The 19,052-nt window shown below is 47.0% G+C and overlaps 1 protein-coding gene across 2 annotated transcripts in view; it reads left to right on the forward strand.

Annotated features, from left to right (window-relative positions):
- LOC144822968 (uncharacterized) overlaps positions 1-18,565 on the forward strand; it is a 567,214-nt gene extending 548,649 nt beyond the window's left edge. For both annotated transcript variants that reach the window (XM_078681053.1, XM_078681055.1), the window contains exon 12: positions 17,260-18,565. In XM_078681053.1, coding sequence (XP_078537179.1) covers positions 17,260-17,585 — 326 coding nt within the window. In that variant the 3' untranslated portion in view covers positions 17,586-18,565. The remainder of the gene's footprint in view (positions 1-17,259) is intronic.
- Positions 18,566-19,052: the final 487 nt, after the last annotated feature.

A 19,052-nucleotide genomic window follows, 5' to 3' on the forward strand; every position in this document is an offset into this window, starting at 1 on the left:
GTACTTTGCAATTGAAGGAATAATGCAATGTGTATCACCACCAGCATGCCCTATACCAGAAAGAAACAAAGCAATGCGTCACGCTACAATCCTGTATGGTGCAATGAAGAAATAGTACACTGCGCCACGTTATACTCAGATACTGTGCGCTGAAGAAATAATGCAATGCGCCACATTACAATCAGGTAATATGCAAGGGAAAAACTATGCAGTGCGTAGCGCACTAAGCATATTGTTCGTTAGGCACAAATGAGGTCAGGCATCATACGACAGTTCGATAGTTCGTTAGCAGCAATAATGCATAGTGTAATACGACAGTTTTAAGTGTTCTGTTAACAGTGCCCTGGTTATGGATCAAATGATGGCACAAAAGTACTGCTTCCCACTCCGACCCCAGTACTGCCCCTCCTTGGGTCAGCATATCCGAGCCAAAGCAACGGCTCGCGTAGCTGGCTTGCGTAGCTGACTGATGCAGGAGGCCGAGAGCGTGTCCCTCCAGGCCGCACCCCATGCCCAGGTGTTGATTCACATGACCTGGGGGGGCGTGACCCCACTCTCCTCACCGACGTCAGCGACTTGGGCATTGATCCAGAACTCTGTCATGGGGTGCGGCGGACTCAGGCCGGCAGCTCAGCTCTTCTGTGGCTGCTGGTCCGGACCGCTGCTCATTGACTCTGAGGGCCTAATGACTTGGCCCTCCTCCTGGCGGTCTCAGTCCACACCGAGATCCACCCTCAGCACTGTGGAGACTTTACTTCAAATTCGGTGCACCCCCTACTCAGGCACTCCTCACCAGCGCCTCAGGTTGCATTTCCACATGCACACCATGCGTCCGAGATTTGCCTCTTCTCTGGTACTCATGACAATCTGGTGCTCTCCTCTTCTCCCGGTGCACACGAGAGCAAGGCGCTCTTCTCCAATGCCCTGGCTGCACCTGGACACGAACTCTGCGCGTCCAAGTCTCACCTCTTCTCCCGGTGCACACGATGTCCAGGCACTCTTCACCAACGCCCTGACTGCACCACGACACGCACTCTGCGTGTCCGAGACTCACTTCTTCTTCTGGTGCCTACGAGGCACAGGCGCTCTTCACCAACAGCTGGGCTGCACCACAACATGCACTCAGCGCGTCTGAGACTCACTTCTTCCTTTGGTGCACACGATGTCCAGGTGCTCTTCACCAACGCCCTGGCTGCACCACGACATGCACACTGCGCGTCCGAGTCTCGCCTCGTCTCTCTGTGCATACCACGACCAGGCGCTCCTCACCAACGCCTTGGCCTGCACCACGACACGCACCCAGCGCGTCAGAGACGTAGATTACTCCTGCGTGCCCACGATCACAAGGCACAACTTCTGAGGGCCTCAAGCTGCAAAAGCACGCACACACCACGTTGCTTGGGACTTCTCTGGAAACTTTTATGATCCTATATTTCTAAACAGGGAGCCAGCTCACCTCGGGCCCTTGGGGTTACAAGTCATAGCACAAAGCACAGTCTTCTTCAAGCAGGGGGACCCAGCACCTCCAAGCACAGTTCCAATAGCCTCACCCTTAGTTAGAACAGCAAACTGCAGACCAGCCCCAGATCACGAAGCAAGGATTGGTCTGGCCCAGCAGCCTCTTCAGTTTTTCCTTCTTTTGTAGAGGTTCCTCTTGATCACAGAATGCGTCCAAGCCTTTTCAGTCTCAATCCATTTCTGTTTCATTCCACCGTTCAGGGGGTTTCAGATCTCACAGTTATACCCCTTAATGTCTTTAAAGATCATATGTGCTCCCTAAATCAGTTCTGGGTGTCTCGCTCCCAGTGTCACCTCTCTCCCTTTGATACTGGGGTCTGGATCCTTAATCACTCAGCAGGAGAAGGGTCAATTGGTTTATAGCACCAGCCCAGGCCTTTTCACCTCCCGGGCTTCTCCTCCCCTACTCTCTAGATGCAGGGCAGCCTGGTGCCATGTCAACCCCTCCCTGGGTCAAGACCTCTCCCAGCTCCTCTCACCTTTCAGTTCCAGACAGACAATCCACATTTCAGAGACACACAGAAATGCTCAGAGCACAGAACTCAGCCACTTTCTAAAAGAGTGGTTTATGAACACATTATAAACTCTGTTTTAGACCTCGCTCCTGTGGGTGCATAGGAGCTGCCGTCCAGGAGTACACCAGTTCATCGCTTCATCCAGGGTTCCGTTTTTCCGCTCGCCGGACCCGCTTTGCGGGTCCCGCTTCGCGGCATCGCGGCGAGAGAAGGAGGAGTAACCGGTCTTTGTGCATCAAGCGTGAGGGGCGAGGACTTGCCCTGCAGCGGGGCTGCGAGTGTGTAGCAGGGACTCCAAATCCCAGGAGTCCCTGCGTGACCTGATTGCTACACCTGGTCCACTCTCCCTGCCGCTTGCCACGCCCCCCTGTATCAGCGTTTTTAAAACCGGAGCATTTGGAGCTCAACGCGGGACTCATTATAAACTCTGTTTTAGACCTCGCTCCTGTGGGTGCATAGGAGCTGCCGTCCAGGAGTACACCAGTTCATCGCTTCATCCAGGGTTCCGTTTTACCGCTCGCCGGACCCGCTTCGCGGGTCCCACTTCACGGCATCGCGGCGAGAGAAGGAGGAGTAACCGGTCTTTGTGCATCAAGCGTGAGTAGCGAGGACTAGCCCTGCAGCGGGGCTGCGAGTGTGTAGCAGGGACTCCAAATCCCAGGAGTCCCTGCGTGACCTGATTGCTACACCTGGTCCACTCTCCCTGCTGCTTGCCACGCCCCCCTGTATCAGCGTTGTTAAAACCGGAGCAGTTGGAGCTCAACGCGGGACACATTATAAACTCTGTTTTAGACCTCGCTCCTGTGGGTGCATAGGAGCTGCCGTCCAGGAGTACACCAGTTCATCGCTTCATCCAGGGTTCCGTTTTACCGCTCGCCGGACCCGCTTCGCGGGTCCCGCTTCGCGGCATCGCGGCGAGAGAAGGAGGAGTAACCGGTCATTGTGCATCAAGCGTGAGGGGCGAGGACTTGCCCTGCAGCGGGGCAAGTCCGTGTAGCAGGGACTCCAAATCCCAGGAGTCCCTGCGTGACCTGATTGCTACACCTGGTCCACTCTCCCTGCTGCTTGCCACGCCCCCCTGAACCTCCTCCACCATATAAAACTGGATTAGAACACCGCTGCGCGGGAGCGTCCCGGGAGAAGCCCGGGACAAGGGCGGGACCGTCTGTGGCTGTCAGTGGCCGAAGGTGGCTGGGCTGGGCCATCCCTCTGACTACCACTGTATTAGCCCCGGTCTGTAGCCCTTTTTATCTTGACTTATATGATAGTAAGCCATGATAAATTAATATTAACTGATTGTTAGTACGTTTAACCTGGCTCCTACTTGTATTACTCCCTCATTGTTTGGATTTTATTTTACCACTAATTATTCCATTTTTAACTAAGGATGTCTATTCCTGTTTTAAATTCCCTCCCTAACAGTGTAGGTGTATCCATACTCGGCCCACTCGATAAATACTTTGCTAGAGCCACAAGAGATATTGATAGGGAGATAGCTTTAGCAGAGAGGCGGGCCGTCTCTCTATTGAGTTTCTCAAGAAACAGGTACCCCTCAATCCCGAGAAGGCCGCTATGAGCATATTACCACATAACACTACGTACTCCGATTCAGATGCGGAATTGTTTAACACAGAAAACATCCCATTAATTTTTCAAGATATTCCGCCAGTATTAGAAGGTATGGAAGTAATCGTAGACTGTAATAGTAGTGAGTCCACAGTCGCATCCAACAATCTTATAGACCTAAATACCCCTCTATCTTTATACTCGGCCCCTCACTCTATTAGTAACATTTCCTCTCCAGTGCCAAAGACTCAAACCGAGGCAGTCATGTTGCTGGACTCTCAACCCACTGTCAAGTAAGGGGAATAGAGGAGCAGCACGCTCCCCAGTAAGGAAAAGAAGGAGGAAAGGCGGGGTAAAAAACGGGGCTGGAAATCTATGGAAGGCTCCGCAAGTAGCGGAACCTAAAGATAATTCACCAAATGTAGTGGGGAAGGAGGATAAAACAGGGCAATCTACTTCAGATTGCAAATCTTTTTCTAATGAAGGGCTCTTGGAGGTAATTGAAAGTCTTTTAAAGGCTCTCATTCTTCCACTTACCGAGAGGCTTAAAAGGCTGGGTGACAAAATGGATCTTCTTCTGTCGGAGTTTATGCCGTCAGAAAACTCCAATTTAATTATTCCAACTATTCCAACTGAAACCCGACCCATAACTAAACAACTTGCCAATAACCAACGTAGGCAACACACAGCTACTCTTAGACCTAATAATATGCCTGCTGATATAAATCCCATCAAATCAGTAGGCACAATAGACACTACAGCCACACAAGTTACAAGCAGAGAAAAGATTCAATCAGGGGTACAAAAACCTGTTCACACCAGCAGTTTACCTCCCACTAAGGCAACTTATATGGCCAGAGAAAAACCTAACTTCAGAAATATAGTAGACCTGCCCACGGATTCATCTAATTTTGTCATCATCTTAACAGGTGTCCCAGTCGTACCAGAGGGAAATGTAGAATCAAGCATTAGCTTGAAAAATAAAGTTATCCACTGGCTGCGTACAAACAGACCGTTACCATTACACCTGAATGGAGATATTGTCTCAGTGAGAAGGTGTTATTGGGTGGGTTTACGCCCAAAAGATATAGAAGGCGATTTGATCATAGTAAATTTTAGGGACCATAGAGTGGTCACATATATTAGTGACTGGTTTCCGGGTAGAAGTGATGGAGGAGTATCATCCCGAAACTTGACCTACTTTTACCCAGAAACTATGATGTTGCCCCCGTATAAACCTCCAAGTTGGCACGGTTTTGACGTCCCTTATCGCTCTAAACAAACTTCGAACTTTGTTATCCCTACTTATCAAAATAGAAATGTTATCCCTTTTTTCCCGCCCAACTATGCAAACAGGTACCCAATTCCAATTGATAACAACTATCTTCCCACAGACCCAAAGGAATATTGGAACATTCCCTTACATAACATGTTTCATCCTTTAACTGGTATGGACGCAAACGAATGACTGAACCCAATTACCCCTAAAGAGAGATTTGTTCGTGAATACACGTCAAAATCTCTTTTTTTGGTGGAGAAGGGTATGTCTGTACCGGGGATTCCTCATGAAACTACTCAGGGGGATGTTTTGGAAACAAAAGTGATATTAAATGAGGAAAGGGGTGTAAAATGTATCGATCTAGGCAGAGAAATTACTGGTGGGATATCATTTGACCCTGATCTATCATACAATTTATATGAGACTATCATTGATGATGATAAAGTGGAGGGGGGAGAAACTGAAATTCTGACAGACAGCAGGGTGTGTGGTAATCCTCAGTCGAATAAAAGGTCTTGTAAGCAATGGTCTATCACTTTTTGGAACATTGCTGGCCTTAAAGCAAAATTAGACAACCCTGATTGGAAACATTTTATTGATGAATGTGATGTTATATGCCTACAAGAAACTTGGGCAGAAAAAGAATACCACATATGCGGTTTTATGACTATATCTATCCCTGCCATAGCATCTGTACATGGCCGAGCTCAAGGGGGTTTATGTATGTATATTTCCAATTGCCTTATCTGTAAAAAAATGGAGCTGTTTCTCTATAATTGTTTTTATCATATTGTTGGGATTCACTTCGACAATTCAGCTTGTACATTAATAATTAATTTTTATAATAACATTCCGGCAGCAGATACATTAGTGGTGCTTAAAACCCTTAATAAGATACTCTACAGCATTAACAACAGTTCCCATAAACGGTTCATCGTTATATGGGGTGGTGATTTTAATTGCTCCCTGTGTAAAAGATCGGGATCCGGAAATTGTGGGTTAACAACTGATAGGGACACCACCCCTACACACTTTGAACATTCAACAACAGGGAACGCTCTAAACGAGATTCATGTTTAATCATGATCTAGGGTTTTCAAATGAACTATGTCATACTGCGACCCTTTTTACCCCAACCTTTAATGGGAGAGGTTCACTGTCTATAATTGATTTCATTCTTATTTCCTCAAGTTATGGGCAGAGCATCTTAAGTTACAATGTTTCAAAATCTGCTTTAAGTGACCATTTTCCCATAAGGATTGAAATAATGGACCCACATTTAATAGTGCATAACAGAGTTGAGGCTTTCTCTAAAAACCTAAAAATTACTAGGCAAAATGGGTATGCCTTGAAATGGACCAGGGTGGTTCCTGAAGATTTCCTTGGTAATCTAATTAACTTATGCAGTGCCAATTTTTCTGTTTGCTTGGACCAGGAATCCGCTGACGCTGATATTATAAGTAATTTCAGCGAAATTATTTCCAGTATTAAACAAGGTCTCTGGGTAAACGTTAAGGATAAGAACACCCAAAGGAAACCTAGAGGCTGGTTCTCCTCAGCATGTAGTAAAGTACACAAACAATTAAAATTGGCCTTACATATGCAAACCAGAAATACGTCCTTGATAAGGTTTTTACGTAAGGAGTACAAAAAGGCACAGAAAGATCAGAAATGGCTGTTGAGAAAGGAAGCCTGGACAGCCATTATGGATGCCTCAGAAACCAAGGATATGACGGCCTTTTGGAGGGCAGTGAATACTCCCTTTTTTAAGGATAACACAAAGGCTCGTCTGGAGATAGCCGTCAACTGAGGATGAATGGGTCAAGCACTTTGTAGCACTTTATTCCCCAGTTGTAACTGTAAATGATCCATTATGCGAGCCGATGTGTAAGGGGAAGGGTACAAATGGGTTGGACCTCAACTTCTCCTTGGAGGAAGCAACTAAGGTTATTAATTTAAGTCTAGGAGGCAAGGCACCAGGCCCCGATGGTGTTCCTGTGGATATCTTCAAGAGGAATACCCTGCTTTGGGGACCTCTGCTCACCAGAACTTTTAATGCTGCATGTTCCACAGGCTTGCTGGGAACTTGGTACACGTCGATTATTGTCCTGATTTTTAAAAAGGGAGACAGAGCGAACTGTGCTTGCTATCGGCCCATATCTCTGCTCGACTCTACAATAAAAATAATTGGCAGAGTCCTACTAGATAGATTACATCTTTGGGCAGAGGAACATCATATTATTAGTGATCTTCAATATGGTTTCCGTGAAGGGGTCGGCACTACCGAGCAGGCACTAAATTTATCAATTTTGATCGAAAAATATACCAGGGCAAAGGGTGGAAGACTGTTTTTAACTTTTTTAGATTTGACATCTGCCTTTGATTTTGTAAATCACGAGAAACTATGGGATATTTTAATCAAATTAAGAGTGGATGTAAACATTATTAATTTTTTGAGGGAGCTGTATAATGGGGCCAGTGCAATGTTCAGATACGGAAAAAATGGGGAGTGTACAAGAAAGTTTAGTGTTGCGAGGGGTGTGAGGCAAGGGTGCGTCCTTGCCCCATTTGTATTCTCTATTTACATAAATAACTTGGAGGCCACATTACTACAGGACTGTAATGATATGCCCATTGCCACAGCCCGCCGCATACCTGCTCTCATTTACGCAGATGATGCCGTTCTTATGGCACGAACTCCCATAGCCATGCAGACTGCAGTGGAGAAGTGTGGCTCACTGGTTAGAAGAGGCAGACCCTGAAGCAGAGGTCGGCCCGGGACCAGGGTTCAATTCCCGTCGCTGCAGGGTCTTGGGTCAATGTCCGCGGACTCGATAATTCTCGCCTAGGTGCCTAAGCTAACCATGGGTCCCACTCTGCAACTCTGGGCAATAGCTTGCTTAATCTCCACAACGGCCCTATCAGCGCCGGGGATGCCTGGCTTCACCTTGGGGGTGGGTGCCCAGGAGGGACCATCTCACAGGGAAATCCAGGACGGGTTCCCCAGCGGTATACAGCGCCAGGACACTCCGAGATGGAGTAACAGTGCGCTTTACAAGTATACATTTACATTTACATGATTTCTTCTTTTAGTTCATTCATGGCTAAACTTGATCTACAAATAAACTGTACTAAGACTTTTGCTATGAACTGTGGTGCTCACACAACTTACAAGAAAAAAACTATGTTCATAGAGTCAACCCCCTTACAACATACCCCAACCTTTGTTTACCTTGGGGTTATGTTTGACCAATCGGGTAAATGGATTACAGCGATCCAAGCCAGAAATTTATTATTTTCTAAATCTATAAGGGCCCTTAGGTCTTTTAGCAAGAAGATGGGCAAAAAGCCAGTTAAAGAGCTCTTATATATTTATAGAGCAAGCTGTGTCTCGGTAGCTTTATATGGGGCAGGAATATGGGGTGATTCAAACGTTAGCAGCTTACAAATCACTGAAAATGTTTTCTTACGATATCTTTTAGCTCTCCCCAAGAGTATCTCTAGTTACACCTGCCATTTAGAATTGGGTATCCCTCATCTGGAGGATCTACTTAAAGTACAACCGATTCTTCTATGGCACCGTGTTTGGACAAATGAGAAGTGCCACCTAAATCGCGTCATTTTGGGGGATGTATTGAAATTAGATGGGTGCAAAAAGATAAAATGGTTGTGCTATATTAAGACGTTCTGTGTTAATATTAAGCACCCTGAATTTTTCAGTGATCCGCTTTCAATGTTAGATATCTCTAGGAAAGTATTGAAACACCTAAGCTTAAACTTTTTAGAGAATCAAAGAGAAAAAACTGAATCGTCTAAAAAGACTGTAACTGCCCATCTAATGATAGCCAAATCAAGGATAATCCAGCCTTACCTAAATCTACAAATGAAAGAACAAGGAAGGTTTTTGTTGATTAGATTTAGATTTGGTATTTTGTTCAGACTGATGATCTTTCCTGCTGTAAATGATTGGTCCAGGGAAATGTGTAAATGTCCATGTGATAACATTTCTGTACAATCAGATATACATATTCTCTTTTTTTGTAAATTCTATGTTATATCCAGGAAAAGATGGATCATGCCTATTTTAAAATGTATGAACTTGAGACAGTGTCACTCTGCTTTTCTTGCTATACAACTCTTGGAGGACATCTTCTCATTGTCCTCTGTTGCGGCTTTTTTTAAAAGTATTTTCTATTTATGCAAGAAAATGATTATATGAAATTTCTGGCATATGTTGTTATCGTGTAAATTGTTTCTTTTTAACATTATCAGCCACGATGATGTATTGTTTACTGTTGTACTTTTATGGTTATTCATGAATTATAACCGAATAAAGTCTTTGAACTGAACTGAACACACAGTGACAAAACCACCTTCACAGAAAGATGTGTTATGACACTGTGAGTTCATACATACTAAACTTCCCCTCTCCATTATATACTGACAGGAAACTAGGCTAACAAACTCAACACCCAGTCTCCCGCATACTGTCCTATGGGCAGGATGGTCTTTCAGCCGTGAAAAACGAAATGGAGAGTTTTTCACTGTCAGAACATAGCACACACCTCAGTATATATTCTGCCTTTTACCTACACTGCACCCTGCCCAGGGGTTACCTGGGACGTACCACAAAGGTGCCCATTGTGTATGTAAAAGGGAAAGTCAGGCCTGACAATTGTTTACACTTGTCAGGACAACATGCTAACTTAGCATTCTGCATGCAGGCCCTACACTGAAGGCCTGAGTTTCCTTCTCTGCGTGCCCTTACATTACTAGCCCTTGCACACACAGTGCACATCACTAGGGACTTTTACTAGTAAGGCAAACATACCAATCATGGCCAACCAACCACCATTACATTTTACATTGGGAAACCTTGTACTTTGACACTTTGATACAGCAGTGGCAAAGTACCCAAAGCATCTAAATTGGCATCTCTATGTCAGGAAAACGCAGGTCTAGGGGGAAAGCAAAAAGTTTAGGGAATTTTAGCCAGAAAGGCCAAGTCCTACAGCTGTAAAAATTGCTGCCAGAGCAGAAACAATGGTCTGAGTGTGCAGAAGTATTTTTTGTACCCTTCAAAGACCAGTTAGCATGGAGCCAGGAACTTCATTAATTTGAAAATGATCTCTGCTGTTACACGTAAATAGAAAGTGAGACTTGGAGAAGGCAAACCTTTGTTACCTCAGGCTGGCTCCAATCCCAGTGGGAGGGGAGCCACATCAGAACCAGTTATCGGTGATCACAAAGGAGGGGTCTACTCATTTCCCTGGGCACACCTCTAGGGTTGGAAACTCAGTACAATTGTTGTAATAACCCACCACGCTGTGCATGTTTGAGTCCAAGTTGCCATCAGGAAGTTGGCCTCTTTCACATTAGTTACACGTGCTAGGCAGGCATTGATCAAACATAGCACGCAGATTAGTTTGGTTGGACAATTTTTTTATATAATCTATTTAAAAGGAGTGCACAATCTACCACTACTACACACCTCTAGGCAGACACCCTGGCTCTGTGACAGACAGAAAGGGTTCCCTCATTTTGGACTTCAGGCATAAGGTGCACTGTGGTATTGTCTGCCTTTAAGGTAAATGGAAACTGCTGAAAAAGTGGGGGTTGTTGCCCCTGGGAACTTTTATCTAATTGGTTAGGGGGAAGCAAGAGTCATCCCCATCAACTAGCTAATGCCAATCATAAATATCACCCCAACGCACACTCATCAGAACACTTTCTGGAACTGTGGAAGAACAGAAGGACTGCAACTGCTGTTTTAGTCCTGTGAGGAGACCTGAAGGGCTGGACACTTGCCACTTAGAGTCCACTGCTTTGTACTGGGTACAAGGGTCATTTGGTGGACCTACTCTGTTGGCAGAGGGACACAAGCGGCAAGAGGAGGCCTTTTTCCTGAAGTGCCCATCTGACTAGTTGCAACTGAATCAAGACAGAACTCTCTGGTGGCCTCTGCTGGAGTGAGGCATGACCCCTAAGTGCTGTCCCTAAGGACCTGGAACCTTTGGCTGTTTCTAACTGAACTTCTCCTACAGTCTTTGAAAAGCTGTGGATTTACAAAAAAATCTGACTTTTAGCTTCAGGAGGACCAGTACCATCCATCCAAGTGGATTCTGCCAAGGCACAATTTCACTGGGGTGAAAAGAAGGATTTCTCCACTTGGAGCTTCTCTGCAGCAGCACATTCGTTTCAGCGGGTCCACATCAGGAGGAATCTGTCCTTGTTGAACTCATCATTGGATACAGCTTGCAGCCTTGCCTCGCTGGAAGAGTCTGAGCTCTGAAAAAGGGAGGAAGTCCGAACATAGAAATCTTGACTGGGCAAAGGCACAAAAAGTATTCGCCAATGAGCAGACGTCTCTGGTTGCAAAATTTCAACTTTTTCTGCCCTGAATTTTTCTCACAAACCCAACGACGTGTTAATTGGCTATCCGGCTTAAAGCAGACTTCCTCAGATACAGTCTTCTGTCTTGACCTACTGAAGGACTTTACCTTCAATTTTTTAGACTAAGGGCCTGATTTAGATCTTGGCAGACAAGTTACTCTGTCCTAACGGTGACGGATATACCGTTTCCTAAGATCGGATCGGGATATCTGTCACGGATGTGACGGAGAAGCACTCTACCAAGATCTAAATCAGGCACTACGTCCTAGGGTAAAATATGTGACTGGAACAAACCTGCTCGTTGTAGCTAACCCAAACTCTAGTTTGGTTGGTCTAAAATCACTCCTAGGTCCTGGTAAACAATGATTACTAATTGGTGTTTTACTTTTTTTCTGTGCTTTTTCTGTTAAAAATCAACATGAGAAACCAAAGATATTCATTTTTAACTTGTCATTTTGGTGTTATTTTGTCCTGAGTCCTGATTAAACACAACCAGATGTCTGTGTTCGGCGCTTAACGCTTTTTGGTGCCAGTTTTATTTAAAACTTTAAAAATTCATATTTCTGGTTTCCCCTTTTGGATTTGTGTCATTTTTGGTGCCATTTGGTCATGAAAGTATTCTCTATTTTCATGGTGTTGTGTTTTTTTTTTACTGTTTTGGTACTTCTAAATACTTTACACATTTTCTTAAGTTCAATCAATCAATCAATCAAACATTTGTAGAGCGCGCTACATACCCGTGAGGGTCTCAAGGCTCTGGGGGGGGGGGGGAGGGAGGCAGCTACTGATCAAAAAGCCAGGTCTTGAGAAGTCTTCTGAAGGCCAGCAGGTCCTGGGTCTGCCGTAGGTGGGTGGGGAGGGTGTTCCAGGTCTTGGCAGCGAGGTAGGAGAAGGATACGCCGCCGGCTGTGGTTTTCCTGATGAGTGGGACTGTGGCGAGGGCGAGGTTGGCTGAACGGAGGCTGCCGGTGGGGTTGTAGAAGCTGAGTCGACCGTTGAGGTATGCTGGTCCGGCGTTGTGTAAGACTTTGTGTGCGTGGATAAGGAGTTTGAAGGTGATCCTCTTGTTTATGGGGAGCCAATGCAGGTCTCTCAGGTGGGGTGTGATGTGGCTGCGTCAGGGGACGTCGAGGACCAGTCGTGCCGAGGCGTTCTGGATGCGTTGCAGTCGTCTCAGGAGCTTGGTTGTTGTTTCTGCGTAGAGGGCGTTCCCGTAGTCCAGTCTGCTGGTGACGAAGGCCTGGGTGACGGTTTTTCTCGTGTCGGAGGGGATCCACTTGAAGATCCTGCGGAGCATTCTGAGGGTGTTGAAGCAGGAGGCGGAGACGGCGTTGACCTGCTTGGTCATGGAGAGGGCGGAGTTGAGGATGACCCCCAGGTTGCGTGCGTGGACGGTGGGTTCTGGGGCTGTTCCTAGCGATTTTGGCCACCAGGAGTCGTCCCAGGCTGAGGGGGTGGAGCTGAGGATGAGGACCTCAGTCTTGTCTGAATTCAGCTTCAACCTGCTGTCCTTCATCCATTCAGCGACGGCCTTCATTCCTCTGTGGAGGTTGGCTTTGGCGGTGTGGTGGTCTTCGGTGAGGGAGATGATCAGCTGGGTGTCGTCGGCATAGGAGATGATGTTGAGGCTGTGTTGTCGGGCGACGTGGGCGAGTGGTGCCATGTAGATATTGAACAGCGTCGGGCTGGGGGATGATCCCTGTGGAACGCCGCAGATGATCTCTGTGGTTTTGGAGCGGAAGGGTGGGAGACAGAAGCTCTGGTTTCTGCCGGAGAGGAAGGATGTGGTCCAGGCCAGGGCCTTCTCTTGGATTCCGGCATTGTGGAGGCCTGCTGTTAGGGTGCGGTGACAGACCGTGTCGAAAACGGCTGACAGGTCCAGAAGGACGGCTGTTTCTCCTTTGTCCATAAGGTTCCTGATGTCGTCAGTGGCGGCGATGAGGGCGGTCTCTGTGCTGTGGTTGCTGCGGAAGCCAGACTGGGATGGGTCCAGGATGTTGTTGTCTTCGAGGTAGCTGGTCAGCTGTCTGTTGACGATCTTCTCCGTGACTTTTGCCTGGAAAGAGAGCAGGGAGATGGGCTGGAAGTTCTTGAGGTCCTTGGGGTCCGCCTTGGATTTCTTCAGTAGGGCGTTGATCTCTGCGTGCTTCCAGCTCTTCAGGAAGGTTGCTATCTCGAAGGAGATGTTGATTGTTTTCCGGAGATGGGGTGCGATGGCTGTGCTGGCTTTGTTGAAAACGTGGTGTGGGCATGGGTCAGATGGGGATCCGGAGTGGATGGAGTTCATGATCTTGATGGTGTCTTTGTCGCTGATGTTGGACCAGGGGGTCAGGCGACTGGTGCGGGTGGTGGTCGCGGGGGTGGTGGTCTCAGTGGTGGATGTGGGGGTGGCAGTGTTGAAGCTGTCGTGGATGTCGGTGATCTTGCGGTAAAAGAAGGTGGCCAGTGAGTCGCACAGGTCTTGCGATGGGGGAATGTCGTTGGTGTTGGAGCTGGGGTTGGAGAGTTCTTTCACGATGTTGAAGAGCTCTTTGCTGTTGTGTGCATTGCTGTCTAGGCGGTCCTTGAAGGCGGTCCTTGAAGGCAGTCCTGATGAGTTGGTGGTGTCTGCGGGTGGCGTTGTTGTGGGCTGTGTAGCTGTCTGGTGCTCGGTCGCAGAGCCAGCTCTTCTCTAGCTTCCGACAGGTGCGCTTGGAGGTCCGGAGGTCTTCGGTGAACCATGTGGCTTTCTTGTTGGTGTGATTGGTGGCGGGGGTCCTGAGAGGGGCAAGGGTGTCGGCGCAGTCGTTGATCCACTGTTTGAAGTTGATGGCGGCGGTGTCGGGGTCGGTGGGGTTGGCGGGTAGTCCCAAGGCGAGGGTAGTGGTCAGTTGGTCCTCGGTGACCTTGCCCCAGCAGCGGCGTGGCATCTGTTGGGTGCGGTGGTGTGTGGTGGGTTTCCTGAAGGTGAAGTGGACGCATCTGTGGTCGGTCCAGTGGGGTTCAGTGGTGTGGTTGAAGAAGACGTGGGGACTTGTGGAGAAGATGGGGTCCAGTGTGTGTCCAGCAGAGTGGGTGGGTGTTACCATGAGCTGTTTGAGTCTGAGGTTGGAGAGGTTGGCGATCAGGGCGGTGGAGTTGGCGTTGTTGTTGTTCTCGAGGTGGTAGTTCAGGTCCCCGAGGAGGATGTAGTGGAGGTGAGGGCGTGGGTGCTGATGAGGTCGGCGATGGTGTCGCTGAACTGTGGTCGGGGTCCGGGTGGTCTTTAGACGAGTGTACCTCTGAGGGTGGTGTTGGGATCGGTGTGGAACTGGAAGTGCATGTGCTTGGCGGTAGTGAGGGTGGCGTCGGTGTTGGTCGAGACTCGGAGGGTGTTCTTGTGGATGATGGCAATTCCCCCTCCCACTCCGTTGATGCGGTCTCTGCGGGAGCTCTTGTAGCCTTCTGGGATGGCTATGGCGATGTCTGGTGCCGAGGTGGTGTTCAGCCAGGTCTCCGTCAGGAAGTCGACGTCGGGGGTGGTGGAGTCTAGGAGGTCCCAGAGTTCGATGGCGTGCTTGCGAGCGGAGCGGGTGTTGAGGAGGATGCATCGGAGGTGATTGGGTTCTCTGGTTGATGGTTTGGCAGGCCAGATGCTGGTGAAGCTGCAGTTCCGGCAGGTGAAGGGCCCTTGGGTGCGCTTCGGGGTGGCCCGGTAGCAGGTGTGTTCTCGTCCTGGGTTGAGTGCATGGTGGGTGCTGGTTTTGTAGTGCAGTCTGGTGTTGTGGCGGTTTCGGGGTCCAGGGGTTCTGGCGCTGGACGCGGTCCAGGCGCGGACGGACGCAGACGGACTTGCCTTTGGCGCAGCCACACAGCTGCCGCCATTTGAGGCGGGGAGGGAGGGAGGAGCAGCTGGGAGGCAGGAGCGGGGTGGCGAATCAGCTGGTGAGGGTGCGGGGCCGCAGGGGGCAGCCGCAGGAGCGACTGGGCACAGAAAGAAAAATGGGGGCTGGGGGTGAGGGTAAAATGCCAACAATGAAAAATGCAGCAGGGATACCAATGAGAACAGAAATAAAAAACAATTATGAGTGAGAACTGAAATAAAGCAGTCAAAGAGCGGTGCAGGCGAGAGCCCCGGAGCAACCAGGCTCTGAGGGACTCGAACTCACGGCAGCAGCGGGAGCGTGGAGGGAGAGGGCACGGGCACACAGGTGGAGCTGTGCGGTGTGGGGAGCGACCTGGCCTGCAGGCAGGGTCAGGGTCGCTCTCTGTGCCGCACAACTGCCACCATTTAGGCGGGGAGGGAGGGAGGAGCAGCTGGGAGGCAGGAGCGGGGTGGCGAATCAGCTGGTATGGGGCGGGGCCGCAGGGGGCAGCGGCGAGAGCGACTGGGCACAGAAAGAAAAACAGGGGGTGGGGGGGAGGGTAAAATGCCAACAACGAAAAATACAGCAGGGATACCATGAGAACAGAAATAAAAAACAATTACGAGTAAGAACAGAAATAAAGCAGTTAAAGAGCAGGCGCAGGCGAGAGCCCCGGAGCAACCAGGCTCTGAGGGACTCGAACTCACGGCAGCAGCAGGAGCGTTGAGGGAGAGGGCACGGGCACAAAGGTGGAGCTGTGCAGCCTGGGGAGCGACCTGGCCCGCAGGCAGGGTTAGGGGTCGCTCCCTGACCCTGTCTACTCTGTATCACAGCAAGGAGGAGCTGACTTCAGGTTTAAATTAATGAAACCTTTATTGGAATTAACTGGTTTGTGACCTTATTACTTGTGGTAGACTAGTATGCACCCCAATTAATACTTCACGTTCTCAGAATCTACATTTAATTTCATCTATATAATTTCATCTTGATTGCATTTCATTCTAAATATCATGCAGTATCTGAGATCTCAGCTGTTGCATTAAAGACTGCAAAGACTTAAATACAATGGGTGATAATGGGCAAGTTTGAATATAGCATGTTATAACGCATGCGAATACATTGCATGCTATTACAACGCGGTCGTTACAACAACCGCATTGTTGGTACACAATACCTTTACATTGCAAGTCATTACAACTACTTGCTGTAGGGGGCGTGCTGGACTTAGGAATAGTATTATTTACTATTCCTACTCCAGTTTGCGCAACAGCAGGGAAGGTGTTGGATTTTATGTCCAATACCTTTGCGCCCCCTACAGCAAGTTGTTGTAATGACTTGCGATGTAAAGGTATTGCGTACTAACAATGCTGTCGTTGTAACAACCACATTGTAATAGCACTGCGTTGTGGAAACAGCGTTGTAAATGCTGTTTCCCTGCAAGTTTACCTACTCCGACTTGGTAATTGGAAAAAATTATGTCTTCTGCAGCAGTGGTGGATAGCAGTTTGTCATTTACCAGAGACTGCTCAAATCCCGTAAAGAGAGCTGAAGATCCTAGATAACATGACCTGGTGTATATAAGACCACTCTAGAGAGGCGCGTGCTTTCTTGGCATCTACATTAATATGTATATGACTGTGTTTTCTGGATTTGTCTTTTTATTCAGCTATCGCCACTTCTTTATACAACTACCTCTATAAACGGACAAAAATGAATAATTAATTGTGAAACAAGTGCTCACTGTCTTTCCTCGTCCGTCTTCTAATGTTGAGGCAAATGTTGAGACATAAGAGATGTGAGCACCAGTTTTAGGCAGAGATAGTAAGGAGCTGGGTCTTTAGAACATACAATACTGTATTTATATCTAAAATAATTAAAATTGTTGGCTTGCTTTCTACGCTAAAATTGTGGATGTTTCAGTTTATCAATAACGCGGGCAGGAAAGTAACGACTTGTACCCTGAGAATCGTATGTTCCCCGCAGTATGTACAAGTTTGAATGGTAAAGTGAAACACATGCCAATTATTATTTAATGTTTTTAACTGAGTGATATGTTCAACTATGCCTCAATTGCCAGTCAGAAACTTACTAAATATTGTACTCTGCTAATTATTTCCTATTTTAAATGAAGTTCATTAAACGTTTTTCTATTCATACTTTTCAGGATGTGAATCAATAATTCAGGAGGAAGAACAGTCTTCAGAAATTCTGTGCCTCACCAGTAATCCTAAGGCTGGTGAGATTGTTAAATTGAAATATTTTATGGCTGGATGCAGTACAAGCAATGCCGACGTGTCGTGGTTTGATGGGATGTTCCCCATTGACGAGGACTGTATTGAAAGCCTGGATGATGAGGACAGTTCTGGATGTACTTCAACAGTAACTTTTCGTACTGACCCAAAGAACAAGGGCAAGGAATGTGAGATCAAATGTGAAGTGACGAAAGACTATGAAACGACAGAGAAAATATACATTTTAAAACTCACCTGATATTTCAATGGAGCGTTAATGGGCCCAAGCTCTTTACTTTTTGTTTACATTTCTGGGTTGTATGAAACAGTCTTAGCTTACTATCTAAGTGGTACTGAGGCCTTAGAAGAAAACTCTCAGGAGTCCGTTTCCTCAAACACTCCGGCTTGCTATGGAATGTGTAGGACATTTTCCAAAGATTTTTAGTTTGCCACTAAATGGCCAATTTCTTTCATTCTTAGCCTAAAAGTGCTTGTACTGCACACTTTTTGAGACTTGGGCCAGGACAGGAAGTAAAATGATTTGTTTCTACTTCACCATTTAACATTTTCATGTAGTAAGGTAAGCAAATGGTATTTCTTTGAGCGTCCTGTTGAAAGCTGCAATTTTTTATCTGTTGAATCGAATCACGCTAACATTGCCAAATCATGCTCCAGCAGTAATGGTGGCCCAAAATGTTAACAGTTATGAAGCTGCCAAGTTGATTGACTTTGCAGCTTTATCATGTCTGAAGAGTCATCTCATCTGGTGCATGCGCTGTGTGGCATCAAGGATTTAAGGCAAATGCTCACTTGTGTGCTTCATATAAAACTACTTACTAAGCAAGCTCAGAATAGTTTGAGTGCCACCTTTAGGAAAGGGAAACGTTAACTTCTGAAGTTAGGGTTACGAGGGTAGGCCAATGCCAGGCCACATGTCCACATGTCGATACCTAATGGGAAGCCAGAACATATGTGGAGTGCGAGGAAAAGGATGCTATCTATTTTTCCAACCTAGAACAAGAGCTTGCGATTGCGGAGCAATAACTAAAAATGTGTTTTTGTTCACTGAAAAAGTTGTGAATAAATGAATTACGATTTGTAGTAGAAAGAGGACACACTTTGGGAATTAATTATGCAAACGTTTGACAAAGGCAAAGGTTCCGGCCTTTGCAAGCAGATTCAAAAGGTATTTTTTATGAAAGTAATTTACCGCAATAAAGGACAAGAAAAAACAGAAAACACGCTGTCTTCTATATGCGATGGTCAAATGTTTGCAATCAAATTTGTAAATAAAAAAAATAACCACTGCGTATAATTTTAACAGAACGGCTTTGTAGGTATACTTAAACGTGTTTCTATACCAATTCTTATTCTTAATGCACATTACAGGAAAATATTATTCTGAAAGGAGTAAATATAAGGTACAGCTGGCTTTGCTTTGAATTACTGTAATCTGAACACACAAATTAAACACACAGGACAAAGAATTGAAAGAAAAAAAAACAGGCAAAGTAAGGTATCTGCCCACTAACGCTGGCTCTAAAGTGCATTTCTAGGTTGGATGTGCGCATGTCTTCTGGCACTCAAATTATTGGGGCAATGGGTCAGCCCACTTCGGCAGCTGTCACTTGTCTAGTATGCTTTGGTGGATGGAAGCAAAGCGTGACTGACAGTTTGGCATATATACAGAGAGGAGCTTTGGGTCAGCCCTCTTCATCTGTTGGTC

Source organism: Lissotriton helveticus, chromosome 3_1 (genome assembly GCF_964261635.1).
Source record: "Lissotriton helveticus chromosome 3_1, aLisHel1.1, whole genome shotgun sequence".
In the NCBI taxonomy this organism is placed as follows: domain Eukaryota; kingdom Metazoa; phylum Chordata; class Amphibia; order Caudata; family Salamandridae; genus Lissotriton; species Lissotriton helveticus.